Genomic DNA, 16,969 nt, shown 5'->3' with positions numbered 1-16,969 from the left:
GGATTCTAGAAGTAAAGAAATTTTACGACAACTTACTGAAAAAAAGAGGTCGACATAACCAGTTAGCCAGTATGTGGTTTTGAGAGCAGTGGAGCTGTTAGTAGAGAGGTATCAGGTGTTACTAGTTGTCTTAATCAACGAAAAGAGATATAAAGTAGCAGCAGTGGTAGTACCACATTTGATGACGGCATTTACTATCAATACAGACAAAATGGAAGTGCACAAAGGAGAAATTATTTTCGCAAAAGGATAAATAAGAATCATGACAGGAGAAAAACAGCAGATAATAAAATTCAAACGCAGGTCAATGTGAGACTATTAAATGGGAGCTCAAGTGTTTGTCGGCTGCCAACAGAAGAAAAGCAGTTGACACAAGAAGAATGAGGAGATCATTATCTTTACAATGAAGGGAAATGAACAAAACATCCCAGAGGAAACTGATGGGACAATAAGAGAAACAAATCTGGACCAAACATTGATCAATTGAAGATGATGTTAAGGAGGTGTGAAAATGTTCTTTCTAAGAAAACAAGAGTGGTCAAAGGGCCACATTACAAAATAAAGATCTGACCACAGAAAGCATTCTTCGTTTAACTGCACCCTCTACCATAAGCAAAACACTGGTGTATATCTTGTGTTAGGTGCACGAAAAGCCAATCAGATATTCAAGTCTGAAAGTGAAACTAACTGCATTTGATAAACTGTCACAGAAACTCAAGATATTTAGCAGCTTCAACCTGAGAAGTCTTATTGGATAGAGAATCCAGACAATATGTCGCAATTTATATAGCAGCAAACGTTATCAGTACCAACGTTGTCTTTTCAACTAAATGTGTCTATCACTGCCTTTATATGGACACTAGACCAAGTACTGGGCAAAGATTTGCTATGTGAATTGTACTCTACATCAACAGCCTCACAGTGGTGAGGGGGATGTGGGAGGGACAAATTTAAATTACTGTGAACAAGAGATCAGTTTGTTGACAACCTCACTGCACAATGTCTGACTTCTGTAATGGAGCCAAAATCTCACCTCTGCTTGCACTGCTTCTCCACTATCAAAGTGAAGTTGTTGAAAGTGTTCTCTAATTTTTGGAAACAGATGAAAGTCGGATGGAGCTAAGTCAGGATTGTATGGAGGACGATCAATGACATTGAACCCAAGACGTCATCAGATTGTTGCAAGTGCCAAAGTGCTTGAGTGTGGTCTGGCATTGTCATGCTGAAGGAGAGCGTGCTTCAAACATTGACAAACTCTTCAAATTTGTGCTTTCTATTTTCAGAGGGTCTCACAGTAACTTGCAGAGTTTATGGTGGTGCCTTTAGGCACAAATTCCAAATGCACTAGAACACTGTGATCATAACTGCCTGCTGATGGCATGTTCTTGAACTTTTTTGGCGTTGGTGATCCTTTTTAGTGGGCCTCCATTGATGCTCTTATTTTCAGGACAAAAATCGTGACCCAGCTTTCATCACCTGTCAACGTGTTGTTAAGGAACCCATCACTCTCACACTCAAAACACAAAACAAATTATTGATGGATATTCAGTCTCTTCTGCTTCATGTAACGAAACCTGAAAGCTGTGTATTTTATCTGACAATTTTCTCTGATGAGTTCATGAACTTGATTCCAATGAGTCTCGCTGACTGCCGCACGCGGTCATGCACTCTGCTCCATTACCGCACCACTGCTTCCTTCATTAGAAGCACAAACAACGTAACATTTTACTGATATTGATAGAATCATCACAGCTTTCATTCTTCTATAAATTTCAATTGGAGGAATGTTTTATGTGGTTAGAAATTCTTATGTACCAACATAGCAACGTTACACAAAGTAATGTTACACGTTGCAATTTGGAGCCCTCTAGCAGCACAGGTTTGCAACTTGCATCTGCAAAGTGGGAAAGTTGACCAAGAAATACGCACGAATGTAGTATCTCAATGAACATTGATAACAGAAATTAACAAAAGCTGAAGGCTTTTTTTTTTTTTTTTAAGCACACTCTCATAGTAGAAATACTAAGATGATGATTTGACAAAGCTGGAGTCACCATAAATTCGAGCAAATCTGAGTTTGGAGAACAAGAAATCAAATTTTAAGGCATTATGCTGGACCTGGACAAGCTAAAAGCAATCAGTGGATCTTATAACGTGGTACGTGGTACATGGAGGTGTGCCATATAGGCAGACAAGCATACCAACGAACAACTGGAAGGTGTGTGCCAGAACAGAAAACCTCAGAACTGATTTGGTATAATCATTACAATAATGCACATTAAGGTGCATAGAAGTGGTTGGATATACTATGCTGAGTCTACTTTTTTTTTTTAATAATATGGCTTTCAGAGTGAGGAACGAACTATGCAACTGTGAAATATGATGAAAGACAAAAACTCCAACTGCGCAACACAAGAGGCACATGTACCTGATAATACCAAATGAGCCCAAAGAAATACTTGTAGGTAGTGTAGTGTAGTAGCAGACCTACTGGGCCATTACTGACATCATAACTGGAGCTATTCAAGTGCAAGTAGTCACTGAGTTATTTTCCAAATATGTGAGGTGCTACCAAATGTGGAATGCGCATGGTGAAATAAGTAACAAGATGGATATAAACTATTCTAACATTTGCCTTCCGAAAAAGATATTAAGTGATAATGGATCTCAATTCATAAGTAAGGTATGGCCTGAGGCTGTGCTTAGAACGTCTTTATATCTTGGCACAAGTCCGCATCAAACCTGGACGATTGCACAATGATGGGTATAAACAATGTATCGAGCACACAGTCACAATGAAGGCTTTCAGTGGTACAAAACCTAGTACCCAAACACTTGAGAACAAGAGAGGAACTGAGATAGAAGAAAAGCAAAATGCTGGCTTCTGTCTTCAAAATGTCCTTCACAAAAGAAAATCGTGGAATGTTATCGCCTTTCAATAGTTATAGCTCTGCTATCATGAGTGTCATTGTAATCAATGCTAGTGGTGCTGAAAAACAGCTACAACTGCCGATGCTTTGCAGAGCCCCTTGGCTCAATTGAGTCCCTGTCAAATTCTATAAAGAATTTGTGACCACTCCAGATTATAATTTACTGTAGAATCCTTCAAGCAAATATGTGTTACCTGTGAATGGAAGGAGCATGTTGCATGTGCTTCATAAAAGAAAGCAGAACTCACCCACAGATCTGCTGTCCTATGTCATACACATGTATTTGTAGCAGAATCCTAGATCGATCCCAGAACGAATAGTATGACCTATTCGAATAGTATGACCTACCTTGAACAAAATAACCTTCTCCATGGAAATAAGCATGCATTCTTAAAACATCAGTCATGTGAAATTCAACTCATGATTTTTCCACATGATATCATCAGTGCAGCAGATATCTTCTAGACTTTTGATTCAATACCACACTGATGTATTATAAAAAACATGTGTGTCTACTGCATATCTAACAAGGTTTGGGATGTCATACAAATATTATGGAGTAGCAATGTGTAGAGAGATATATTGGAATGACTACATAAGTAAATCAAATGTCTGGCTACAATACATTAGTAAGATACTGGTTATGGTTCTCTGACAGGTTAAATGGTTTAGCCAAAATACTGGTTAGAAAACTTTAACAAATTTCTTTCAGGGCAAAACTACGAATATTCTTCAGGTCCTTACGTACCTAACCTGTAGAGACTGTGCAAATAAAATTAATAAAGTAACAGCTTGCACAGAAGTGTGTACAAGCAATCATACGTACCATCTATGAAGTGACTGGGGAAGAAACCTAGATATACGGCACATTATGAATCACCTTGAAGAAAATGACATTGATACATAACCAACACGGATTCAGAAAATATTGTTCCTGTGCAACGCAGCTAGCTCTTTACTCCCACAAAATGTAATGAGTGCTGTCGACAAGGGCTCTCAGATCGATTCCATATTCCTGGATTTCCAGAAGACTTGATACCGTTCCTCACAAGCGACTATTAATCAAATTGCACGCAAAAGGAGTATCGTCTCAGTTGTGTGTTTGGATGCGTGATTTCCTCTCAGAGGGGTCACAGTTCGTAGTGAAAGATAGTAAATTATCGAGTACAACAGAAGTGATATCTGGCGTCCTGCAAGGTAGTGTCACAGGCCCTCAGCTGTTCCTGATTTACATAAATGATCTAGGTGCAGCCCCCTTAGATTTTTTGCAGATGACTCTGTAATTTACTGTCTAATAAAATCATCAGACAATCAATTCTAATTACAAAGTGATCTGGAGAGAATTTCTGTATGGTGCAAAAAGTGGCAATTGGTACTAAACAAAGAAAAGTGCGAGGTAATCCACATGGGTACTAAAAGAAATCCAATAAATTTTGGGTATACAATAAATCGCACAATTCTAAGGGCTGTCAATTTGACTAAATACCTAGGAATTACAATTACGAGCAACTTAAATTGGAAAGATCACATAGATAATATTGTGGGGAAGATGAAACAAAGACTGCGCTTTGTTGGCTGAACACTTAGAAGATGCGACAAACCCAATAAAGAGGCAGCCTACATTACACTTGTCTGCCCTCTGCTGGAATACTGCTGCGCATTGTAGGATCCTTACCAGATAGGATTGACGGAGGACATCGAAAAAGTGCAAAGAAGGGCAGCTCGTTTTGTGTTATCGCGTAATAGGAGTGAGAGTGTCACTGATATGATACGAGAGTTGGGGTGGCAGTCACTGAAACAAAGGTGGTTTTCTTTGTGGCGAGATCTATTTACGAAATTTCAATCACCAACTATCTCTTCCGAATGCGAAAATATTTTGTTGACACCCACCTACGTAGGGAGAAATGATCATCATAATAAAATAAGCGAAATCAGAGTTTGAATGGAAAGATTTAGGTGTTCCTTTTTCCCACGCGCCATTCAAGAATGGAATGGTAGAGAAGTAGAATGAAAATGGTTCAATGAACCCTCTGCCAGGCACTAAGTGTGAATTGCAGAGTAACCACGTAGATGTAGATGTAGACTATACAAAGTATCTTCTACCCCACACTTCACAATAGTTCACGAAGTATACAGGACACCCCAGGAGGAAGGGATATGATACAAATGATCGTTTGAAGCGAGAAAGTCTAGTAAACACAGGCTCTAAAACACTTTCCTTAAGAGCTTTGAGCACTTGTTCAGCAGAACAGATGTGTTTCACAGCATCAAAGATGAAGTGCTCACAGCTCTTTAAGGTACGCATTTTAGAACCCACATTTACTAGGCTTTCTGCTTAAAATGATCATTCCTGCCATAGCCCTGAATATTGAGCGTTCCACCAGGGACACCCTGTACATGTAGAATAGGGGTTATTTTGCCAACCTGGTGGCATCAGCATAAAATTAACTGCCAGATATTGCTTGTCCTTTTGATATCCAAGTAAAAAAATAACCTACACTTGAAGCCTGAACTTCTAAAGCTTATTATACAAACTGGAGAATAAATTGTAGCATTCTGATAATTTTTAATATGATTTCGGCATCACCTGATGCGCTAGGGAGGCCTTAGCTCAAGCAATTGGATAGACTGCTTACCGTAACTGAGAGAGACATCCCAGCTCACACATTAACGTATCTTTTTTTCTCTCTCTCTCCATGCAGTTTGCTAGTGGTGACACATCTTTCTTTTCCTGTAGTCATCAACTTCGTAGATGGCAGACACATCAAACCAAAGTGTTGCAGTATACTCTGTTACACCACAACTTACATATTTACATATTTATTTGTGATTTTTTTTTTTTTTTTTTTGCATGAGGTTGAAAATTCATAATGGGCATTTCCAAGAAATTTATGATCCAGTTTTGTGTTAACTGTACATATCCACGCATCTAGCATGATCACACACAATTTTGGTTGTGTTTCTTAGCATAACAAAATATAATGCACAGATATGTACCTGTTTGGTGAGCTTGCATCTGCAAGTACTGCTGCTGATGTCGTTTCTTCTGAAACATCGTGGTTCATGGCAACAGGAATCTGATTCGGTCGACGAGTATGCCAGCCCTTATGTCGAATGAGACTAAGATGATCACGGAATGTGCGGTTGCATAGTGTACAGTGACTGCTCTCTGCTGGAGAATTTGCTGTTGAAGGAGTTGAACCACCAATTAAAGGTGTGGGAGTGCTCCTCCGTCTGTGCACAGCCTGGTGGCGTGTGTAAGTTTCTGCATCAGTGAACACTTTTCCACATTCAGAGCACACAAATGGCTTATTATCTGGCATATCTCCTACATTTTCGGATGATTCATAATGTCCATGTTTGCGTTTATGTTTGCTGAGTGCTGAGGAGCTGTTATATGAGTTCTTGCAAACTTGACAAGTGTACAACTTGAGGCTAATATGGCTCTCTCTGTGTTGGGCAAGCTCTGATCGTGTTGCAAAACGTTCACCACAAGTGTCACAATGAAACAGGTATGATATTCCTATTGATCCTGCATTTGCAAGAGGGTGAGCCTGTGCTTTATGGGCCTCCAACCGTTGTACACCATTGAAACTTTGGCTACACAATGGGCACTGAAGCAGTTTGAATCGCTTATGTACTCCTTTGTGATTGTTTAGTGTTCTCAGATCAGAAAACTGCTTCATGCAAACAAGGCACGTGAAGCCACCGTGAGTCTTTATGTGACGAAGTAGCAGGTAGCGATGAGCAAAAGCATGTCCACAGAGCTGTGAAAGAAAATACAAAGTTTTAAGAAACATCTGAAGTTCATCCTTATTTTAGACAATAGAGTTCTGCAGCAAGGAGTTTTAAAATACAATATATAATTGAAATGATAATTAAATGGCCACCCCAGCTGCAAACAGGCATTGGTGTACTTCACTGGGGACATGTTGAAAATGTGTGCCCCGTCCGGGAATCGAACCCGGGATCTCCTGCTTACATGGCAGACGCTCTATCCATCTGAGCAGCTAGGGTATCCATTTAATTATCATTTCATTTCTAGCAAAGCTGCATGGTCATCTACGGTAACTGTTCTTTCGGGACCTGATACTACTGTCATATATAATCAATATATAATGGTGTTGGAGATTAAAGTAAGAGCTACTGCATAAAAACATTTCACACTCACTTTTTCAGCTCAAGCAAAAGCTAGAAAACAATGACAGATAAAGGGCAATATTAATAATACTTAAACACTATTTTTCCTTTTTTTTATATGCATTCAAAATAACGCAAGGCCATTTCTCACTGCTAGTACTGCCAACATCTGCCAAACAAAAACAGCAAACCTTTTCTTTTTATGTAGCTCACATTTCCTGTAGTCAGAACAAGCAATCACCTCTCTTTCCTGACTGGTACTCTGATTACATGGAGTAAAGGATTTTTTACAACTTTGTTCAGAAGACACAGTATCTATCCAAGGTGTGGGATCAGGTACCAGCCCAGTGCACAATCTTCAACCATCATGAAGTTTTGCAACTGCATGCTCTACTGCAAAGGAGAGATGTTCACTTTGGAAACACAAAATCTTTTTCTGTATCACACTTATCTGCTTACAGTGCAAATTGGTGCTGATTATCAGAGGTTGGTGAAAAAAAGGTGGGGAGGGGGGAGTCTTACTGAATTTTTGTGACAATGTTCTACAATTTATACCTTGTATAATTTGACAGTTGTCCACAGTCTTTAACAGCAACAGGCTTTAGGTCTACCCATTTCCTTGAGATTTGATGCTTATCACACTTATAACATTGTCTCCTACTGAGGGTGACATAACAGTTTCTGTCTACAAGAAAGCTGTCAATTCACTGAGATATCTTTTCAAATAGTCTCGAAGTGCGTAGTATGTCTGCAGAAAGACAATGTGGAATTAAAATGCAGTTAATGTGAATGATGATACTGCACATCACCCCTGCCTTGATGTTTTTCATGCACATGTACATGTAATTACCTATAAAGGACCTACAGCACAAAATTAAGTTGGATAGAAACTGAAATAGAAAGAATAAAGGAAAATGGGAATTTATTTATTCTAAAACAAATTAAACTCATTTTTAACTGCCCCTTCTACATATCAGAATTATGTAATCTGATACTGCAATCCTCTACTTCACTTGCAGTACCAAGCAGAACATATTAATTTCAAGGGTGGTTTCAAAACTGTATTTTAGGTATGGTCATATGGGTGATTGTGCACCATAACCTTGCTCTTGTAAGCTATTCATCTCACAGAGAGAATTGCATCCACATATATGTAAACACACCTACACAGATACTTTAAGCAATAAGTGGCTCTCTGGGGCAGCCCCCTGAGGTAGTTGGGAATGCCTTAACTTTCAAGTCTAAGAAATATGTGGTATCTTAGGTATGCAATAGGTGGTACCTTAGATATGCAAGGCCAATTTTTCACAAGATACTTTTTAATCAGTAACAACCTTATCTAAGGGTACATACCTTCCTTTAACTTTAAAGAATTTGTCTTCATGAACCAGCTTTGTAATGAATGATGTAAAGGCAATACACTGCCATGTACCTCAATTGTATTTATTTCCTACTGCAGCCATATGTACAATTCAACAAACATGTGCACCCACTGACAATGTTGTTGTAAATATATAAAAACATTACACCAGTATATTTTGCAGGATAGCTGTTAGAGTGTACACATGTGGGCACTACATCTCCAGAAGAATAGGGGCTTCCCATTCCTAAAAACAACTTACCCAAATAATTACAAGAATGGGAAATTTTGGCATTGGGCTGTGAAAGACTGAATTGAGAGACTTATTTTTTTAACATATTTCTCTTTTAGGTAATTTCTCTTTGTCCAACCTTTTTCCAGCAAGTAGCTTCCAACTATGAGGTGTTAACAGCTGTGGTAAGTTCTTCAGTGGGGCTGCTATGTTTCCCAGTAACAAGTTTCTTTAAATGTGGGATTGGTTGGAAATCAGAAGAGTGTGACATCTGGTGAAAATGTTGGTATTTCAACATTCATCCTTGAAATGCCTTTTCTTACCACCACAGTATCTTTGGAGGCAAGTGCATTGTCTTGATGAAACACATTTTTTTAAATTTACAACTGAGGACTAGTCTCAATTTTTCCCATTCAGTTCATTCAGAAGACGCGGGGTATTTGTTTAACCCTTTGCAGGGCAGTAAGTACGAAAAATTCCTTTCGCCTGCCAGAAAACACTGACCAAAATCTTTCCACTACGTGAAATTAACTCACATTTCATGGCACAGTGGTCACCAACTTCCCCTCACTGCCTTTAATTGCTGTTTCTTCTCTTACATGAAGTGGTCACTCGTGTCTTGTGCACAGTAATAAACTAAGGCACAATACCATATTATTTATAAAATGGCACAAATATTGCTGACAAGGAGAACACAGCAAATGCAATAACCTAAGTTCTCAGAAACTTTACCAGTGGATGAGGAGTCTAAACAAGTGAACACGTGTTTCGTCTTATCCCTACATAATTGACCGTTTCTAAGCAAATGAGGGTCACAGTTTTCGAGGTACTTCATGAGCTTTAAGCGAATAAGAAGTTCGGTTGCAGTGGGAGTACTGATAACATCGTAGCTTTACAATACTGCTTGCCATATTTTAAAGCCGATTATTATAATCATTTTAGTTTTTCATTTATCTACCCATGTGTGCGCAGGATTACTAAAATTTTTTTCCAAATGTATATTGAAATAATGTTGCCTTTAATAATCTACTAATTGTACAAGGGCATTTCGAAAAGTAAAGATACAATGGCTCGCAGTCCTTAAATAGAACATTTATTTAGAAAACATCAGTTACACCTTATTACCTGGATTATTTGTTATTTTTCAACATAATCACCCCCGTTATCCAAACATTTGTTAAGTTGGTGCATAAGCTTTTGTATCCCACAGTCATAGAAGGTTGCCCCCCTGTTGTCAGAACCACATTTCAACTTCGTCTTTGATCTCTTCATCGTCGTGGAATGATTTTCCACCAAGAAGTGACTTTAGGTAATGGAAGACATGGAAGTCGGTGAGCGCAAGGTCCGGGCTGTATGGCAGATGGTCCAATACATCCCATTTGAATTGTTTGAGTAGCGCTTTGGTTACGAGCGTTGTGTCAGTCCGAGCATTGTCATGAAGCAAGCGGACTCCACTTGTCAGCATTCCCCTGCATTTGTTTTCAATTGCCCTTTGAAGACGTTTCAAAGTCTGGCAATATGCAGCAGCATTAATTGTCGTTCCAGGAGGCATAAATTCCAACAGAAGAATGCCTTGTCTGTCCCAAGAAACAGAAGCCATGATTTTCTTCGCTGAAATCAACGTTTTGCATTTCTTTACTTTTGGTGAATTCGAATGGTGCCATTGCATTGACTGTTGCTTGGATTCAGGTGTATGGTGATAAACCCACGTCTCATCACCTGTCACAATGTGATCAAGGAACTCATCACCTGCTTCAGCATAGCGTGTGAGGAAGTTGAGTGCAAAGCCCATCCTTTTCTTTTTGTGTTCTTCCGTTAACAGTTTTGGAACCCAGCGTGCACACAATTTCCTGTACCCTAACTTGACAGTCGCAACATCATAAAGAGTTGTCACTGACATGTCTGGTATGATCTGAAGCAATTCTTTCAATGTGAGACGTCTACTTGCACAAACAGTTTCCTCTGTTCTCCGAAGAAGGGCATCAGAGATCACAGATGGTCGACCTGTTCTTTGTTCGTCATGAACATCTTTCCTACCTTCAGAGAAATGACAACACCATTTCGTTACATTTTGTCGATTCATAATGTTCCCATAAACAGAAACAATTTCTTTGTGAATATCCGCTGATCGCTGACCTCTTGCATGAAGAAAACTTATGACGGAGCGCACTTCGCATTTGGTGGGATTCTGAATTGGCGCAGTCATTTTAAACACAACCTACTTCAACCAGAAGCAACGTTCAACTGCCGAACGACCGCGAGGAGAAAGCTAACAGTTCAAGGTTGCCAACTTGCTCGCCAAAACTCTTCTGTTCCACAGGTGTACGGTGTAACTTTACTTTCCGAAATACCCTCATATATCTGGTAAAAAAAGGAATGAACTGGAAAATTATTTGAAACTGTTTTTGGTGAATTCCTGTAATGTAACTTGTTCATAATCAACAGCAAATGCCAATTTTCAGTAAAGTGACCTATTATGCGTGGCCTCCCATGAAATTATTGCTAAGACATGAAGTCTTAAGCAATGTTAATGACATTTCTTTCCAAAGTGAGATTCACACAGAGCAATGTAACTGTGGCAAACCTGCCTTCGTGCAATGCTTAATGTGTTTGCAGTTTCTACGATTGATATAATCTAAGGCAATGCACCAAGTCTTTCTGAAGAATAAACATAACAAAGTATAACAATTAACATAAGAATTGATACAAATATGAAATATAATAAGAATACGTGAATTTAAAAATACTGTAACTTGTGAAAATACCACACACACACATACCGAATATAATACATTTAGGACACTTACTGTGAAGCGAGTTGTAATTCTACAACCAACACGATACCCTTGTATCCCCTTAACTTGATAAAGAACATTCGCACTGTTGCCTTCAACAAACATGGGTAGATAAATTAAAAGTGAATAAATAAATAAGATAAAGAAAAACAATGACCGGGTTTCGAAAATGGTGCGCAGAAGTAAGAGGCCACAACCATTGCAACACCATTTTAACAGACATTATAACATGCTAATATTAATCTAAATTACATCAAAAACTTCATCATTTTCACAGAAATGATTGGGAATCTATGAATAAGCCAAGACACTTGTTCGCTTATTTTGGCTCCTCTTCCATTTTGTGAAGTTTCTGCGAAATTGGGTTATGGCATTTGGCAAATTGTCCTCATGAGAAATACAATTGTGCTTTGCCTTTGGACAACATTCAACAAATGTGCCATCCATATTAAACAAAGCATCCTTACGTAAAATGTACTCTTCTTTTCCTACTGATCCACATCTTAAGATTGCAGACTGGTGCACTGACTGGAAACAGGCTTTAAATGTTCATATATCTAAAACTGTGAACTTCACAAAACACAAAAACAAACTTTCCTTCGATTACAATAGCGAGGAGTCACAAATGGAATTAACCAACTCATAATAGGACTAAAATAATTTATGTAAAATACACAATACAAATACACACGAGTAAAAATTTAATGGAAGCTCAACTGTAGGTAAAACACATGGAAGACTTCGGTTCATTGGTAGGACACTGGGAAAACGCAACAGGTTTACAAAGGGAACTTCTGGCACAACACTCGTGCAACATGCTAAATATGACTAATAGAGGATACTGAACAAAATACAGAATGAAATGCAAAGAAAAGCAGTGCACAGGTTTGCCTGACTCATAAAAGCATTGAAGAACTGTTGATAAACTTGAAACGGCAGACACTAAGATGGATATCAACTATCCCTAAAAACCATATTCCAAAGTTTCAAGAACCAATATCACGTACAGAATAAACTACAGCAACCTATGCATCACTCCCTGTGGAAGTGCACAGAGTGTCATTTAAGTGGTCAATCTTCCCATATTTCATATGTAAATGAAACAGGAATGAACCCATGCTTAGTATCCTCTGCAACACACTTCACAGGGTTTTGCAGAGTATGGACACATATAGCTATACCCATCTCATACACCTGTAATTGGGGGTCATCCACAAACAAAGATGCCCTTTCTTGATGTTTTTCTTTGTGTTTGCATGTTTGAGGTTTCATTCATGTGGATCATCTTTAAAAGAAGCACCCTTCTGTTTACTCTTTTATGCTGTCCATACAGTCATTTTCTTTAACCGACTTAAATTCAGAAACTCCCGAACTGGTTCTATGATTTCATTGTTAATTTGTATTACTTTCTTTTCGATGTCCACACCATACATTATTTTAGTCTTATTATAATACATTTACATTTCTACTTGCAGACTTGCTCCAGTAAGTTCCTCCATTTGTTGATAAGGTTTATGTACCCTAAAGACAACAGCACATTGTCATCAGCAAAATAAAACTGAGTTACTATGTTCAACTGACAGACGTATGTTCTTCAAAAATTTCCTCTATGGTTGCTGAAAATTTGGGATGTCCTTCCTTACTAGACAGTTTATTTAAACTGTAAATTTCTCAAAATCCTAAAGACCTCAAACTGAAGTTGTATAATTAATGACTACATATTCCTAAGTGTAGTACCATAGGTTGAATGAATGTGTTGTTTCTCAAGAGCTGTCACAAATGATTTTATTGAAATATCAAAATATCTGAACACCCAGATATTGTGGTAATACATACTCCTCCATTCTGTATTGCATTCACAACTTCCAAATGGTTTGATCTGTCAGATTTGTTGCTAGAGCTGTCCCTTTGTGTGATTTAAGTACAATGTTTTTTCTTTATTGCTGGTGATAATTTTGGTGATTACAATGTATATTACAGAGAGGTGGTGGTAAATCTGTACATTCTCAGCAAAGTAGAATTATAAACATTTTGGCTACCACACACACAGTGATGGATGTTTCACTGGCAGACTGGGACAGTCACATGGGTTTTGGCTCTTCTGTGGCTCCTGGCGGATGCACAGTGACAGGCAAGAGGTTCTGGTGCAGTCATCAGCTGTGACTTGGCAGCCAATGTGTTATGACATTGTTCTAGTTTTGAAACACCCCCATCTTCGGCAGACATTCTGTAAATTGCAATTTCTGCAAGTTTCTTTTGTATTACTTTGACTACTACTTAACCTATTTCGGCTGAAATATTATCTCTAGGGATTTTTTCTTTCTTCTTAACTTAAATGCCTCTGTGTGCCTCACTTGGCATTACTTACAGAATTTCATTATTTTTATTATTAACTATCTGTATTATTGATTCATTTCTTGAACTACATCAACATTAAACAAAATTGTCACATTTTGATGCCATTTTCTTCCTGTTGTTGTTGTGCTACTTTATCTGATGAAATTTGGTATCTTCCCAGCATACGCTTCTGCTGTGCTTTCTTCATACTTTTACTGCTGTCAATTCTCTCTTGCCATGTTTTCATTATATAATATCTCCTTATATTCTCTCAAACACATTTGTGATTAGCTTTACTTGGTTAAGCACATTCTATCTCATTCCAATTATTGTTTGCTTGAAATATTCACTTACTCTTTAGCAGTTACCTTGTTCCACTACTGACTTATCTATATTTATACAATCTTCGTTTCCAGAGATGCTGAACTTATTGCTTAATCTGATGTGATAGTCTCATAATTCAGACTTTCCTTGGCGAGTAAATTTCTAACTTTCTAGTTATTAGCTCCTGTAACTCTTATTACAGGCCCTTCTGCTTTAATGATTTCCATGGAATATTGTTTGCTTATTTTTTTAAACTAGTCTCAGTGCTCAGTCAGAAACTTTTTCAACATTCAATTATAGATACAACAGGTTAAAGACAGCAAAGATTCTTTCTTAAATGAGAACCTGTGCTTTACCTTCTATGACTAACCTGAGAACCCACCCAACAAACTGTCTGTCGATTTTATACAAGAGCATGAAATTACCAAAGATTTTATCAGGAAATGTTGCACTGTAACTGAGAGCATTGAATGTTTTCACCAAATGGTATTCAAGTTATTTTAGCCATTACCATTAACTATTTTTGCTTTTTAAAACTAGGCAATAAGTAACTGCATACTAAACAACGTCAAAATAGCTATTTTTAAAAACACACACACACACACACACACACACACACACACACACACACACACACACACACACACACACACACAGACAGAGAGAGAGAGAGAGAGATATTTTTACTGACCTGGCACTGGTGAGTACCATTTGTTCCTGTATGAGTTGCTCGGATGTGCGCTGCTAAAAATGATTTATGAGTAAACGTCCGAGAACAAAATGTGCATGGAAATGTCGTTGGTTGTGGAACGGGCTGTTCTGGTCGGCTCTGCACAGCTGGCCCACAGAAAGGCGGATTGATCCGTGGGGCAGGAGGTCCTGCTGGTGGGACAGTACCAAGAAGTTGCTGGCGAATTGTATGATAGTCAACAGTAACACCATGCATCTTACGCATGTGTTTGTATACTGATGAGGCGTATCCCAACAGAAGTCCACACACTGAACATGAATACGGCTTATTTGTCGAATGTGTTACTAAGTGCTGCTCAAGCATTGAGAAACTGTTAAACCACTTATTGCAAAGGCGGCACAATACAGCATTGCCACGAGATGAATCTGTCTCTGTCATAGGTGTTGATGACTGCTGTGAAACTGACAACTGCGCTGGCACTGGTGTGGGTGCCGATGTTGCATGAGCTGGAGGTGCCGGTGGTACTGGTGGTGGTTGTGCACTGGAGGTATGCACTGAAGCTGCACCTGCTCGGTAGTGTGTCTTACGGTGACTCATCATTGCCGCTAATGAGGCAAATGATCTGCAAATTAATAACAAAATTTATGAATATCATTTCTCTACACTTAAAAATCAATGTGAAGCTTTGATATTTACGAGGGTTTTTCAACAAAGACAAACTAATTTTCAATCATGTTGAAAAGGCCGTTGCACTGCTACCTACTGGCTGCCTTGTGTACTATTAAGTATCCTCGTCTGCCACCAGGTGCCAATCTCAACCATTCTCTGGCAGTAGAGTCTTGAATGTGGTTGTAGCTAGATCTGCCTCTAAATTTTACAATGGTAGAAAGTCAAGACCAATGTTATGCATTACAGTTTTGCATTCTGCTGAAGAAGACTAGTTGAGAAATGCTTGAAGATCTTGATAGAGCTTAGGGTGAGTATACAATGTCTCATGCAGCATGTTTCCGACGGCACAATGCTTTCAAAGACTGAAGAGGGAGTTGTCAGTAGAAAGGGGAGGAGGAAGCGAACACGTCTATCCTTACTGACATTACAATGAACACTGCCACAGGAGTCATGCACAAGGACTTTCGTGTCACTGTTAGACAACTCACAAAAACGGTGGAAATTATGGTGGAGAGTGATCACATCATTTGCAAGGATCATTTGAACAGGTCACAAGTGTATGCTTGCTGGATTCACAGACTAGTGATTCCTGCTCAAAAACATAACAGAGTTGACATTTGGACATGTGTGCATGATGAAGGAGATGATTAGTAGAAAATAATCACTGCTGGTGAATCTTGGGTCTAGCCTCAAGGCCATGAAATGAAGAGACAGAGTACACAGTGGATTAAAATGGGAGAGTCTCGCCCAAAAAAAGCACATGTTCAGAAATCAGACAATAAGGCTGTGGAGTTCCATAACTCACTTTGCCACTCCAAGTGCCATCTACTGCTGTTATGCAAACTGGACATGTCAGGCTCTCCAATATAATCTGCTCCGTTGGGAAATGATGTAGCTTTGGGTGTGCATAACAGGACCTTCGCGGCCTTTGTACTTGCAGGTACTGGTGAGTGATGGCTTACGTTGGGTGTGCAGGCCAGTGGACACATTACAGCAAGCAGACGTATGTCGCGACCGGGCAAGGGCCACAGTTCACAGGCACCTTAGAAAGCGTTACTGAGCAGCACCTTGTAAAGTATTACCGAACAGCACCTTGTTTACTTCGTAAAGTGCAAAGACTATCTGGAGAGTAACACACGTTTTGGCCTATCGTAGTCATAGCTACAGTTGCCAGCCTGGTGCCGTAACATTCCTGTTCTCATACACAGCCAGCAATGGAAGCATGTTGTCTGAATCTCTGCTACTTTTCTTTCTGTGATGAGTTAAAATGTTCACTGCTACAGAAAATTGGGCCATTTGTGACGTGTGTTCTGTGATTAGGTTTATGTTGGCAACAAACTGCAAACCAATTGAAATTTATCGTGACCTCTGTAACGAGTACAGAAAAGGAATAATGAGTGGCAGCCGAATAAGGCAATGGTGCACTGATTTTAAATGATTTTAAAAAGTTGCCACACCAATGTTCACTGCAGTGGTAAGCATAGCCTTGTG

The 16,969-nt window shown here is 38.9% G+C and overlaps 1 protein-coding gene across 3 annotated transcripts in view; it reads right to left on the bottom strand.

Moving 5' to 3' along the window:
- LOC126167993 (zinc finger protein 91-like) overlaps window positions 1–16,969 on the bottom strand; it is a 173,979-nt gene that overhangs the window by 75,528 nt on the left and 81,482 nt on the right. For all 3 annotated transcript variants that reach the window (XR_007535454.1, XM_049920521.1, XM_049920522.1), the window contains 2 exons: window positions 14,810–15,431; window positions 5,928–6,697 (listed from right to left, as the gene is read on the bottom strand). Coding sequence is in view for 2 of the 3 variants with exons in the window: in XM_049920521.1 (XP_049776478.1) it covers window positions 5,928–6,697; window positions 14,810–15,431 (1,392 nt within the window). In the remaining variant the exon portion in view is untranslated. The remainder of the gene's footprint in view (window positions 1–5,927; window positions 6,698–14,809; window positions 15,432–16,969) is intronic.

This window comes from Schistocerca cancellata, chromosome 1, assembly GCF_023864275.1.
Source record: "Schistocerca cancellata isolate TAMUIC-IGC-003103 chromosome 1, iqSchCanc2.1, whole genome shotgun sequence".
In the NCBI taxonomy this organism is placed as follows: Eukaryota; Metazoa; Arthropoda; class Insecta; order Orthoptera; family Acrididae; genus Schistocerca; species Schistocerca cancellata.
Note: the sequence above shows the minus strand (reverse complement) of the source record. Positions and strands in the feature narration are given on the sequence as shown.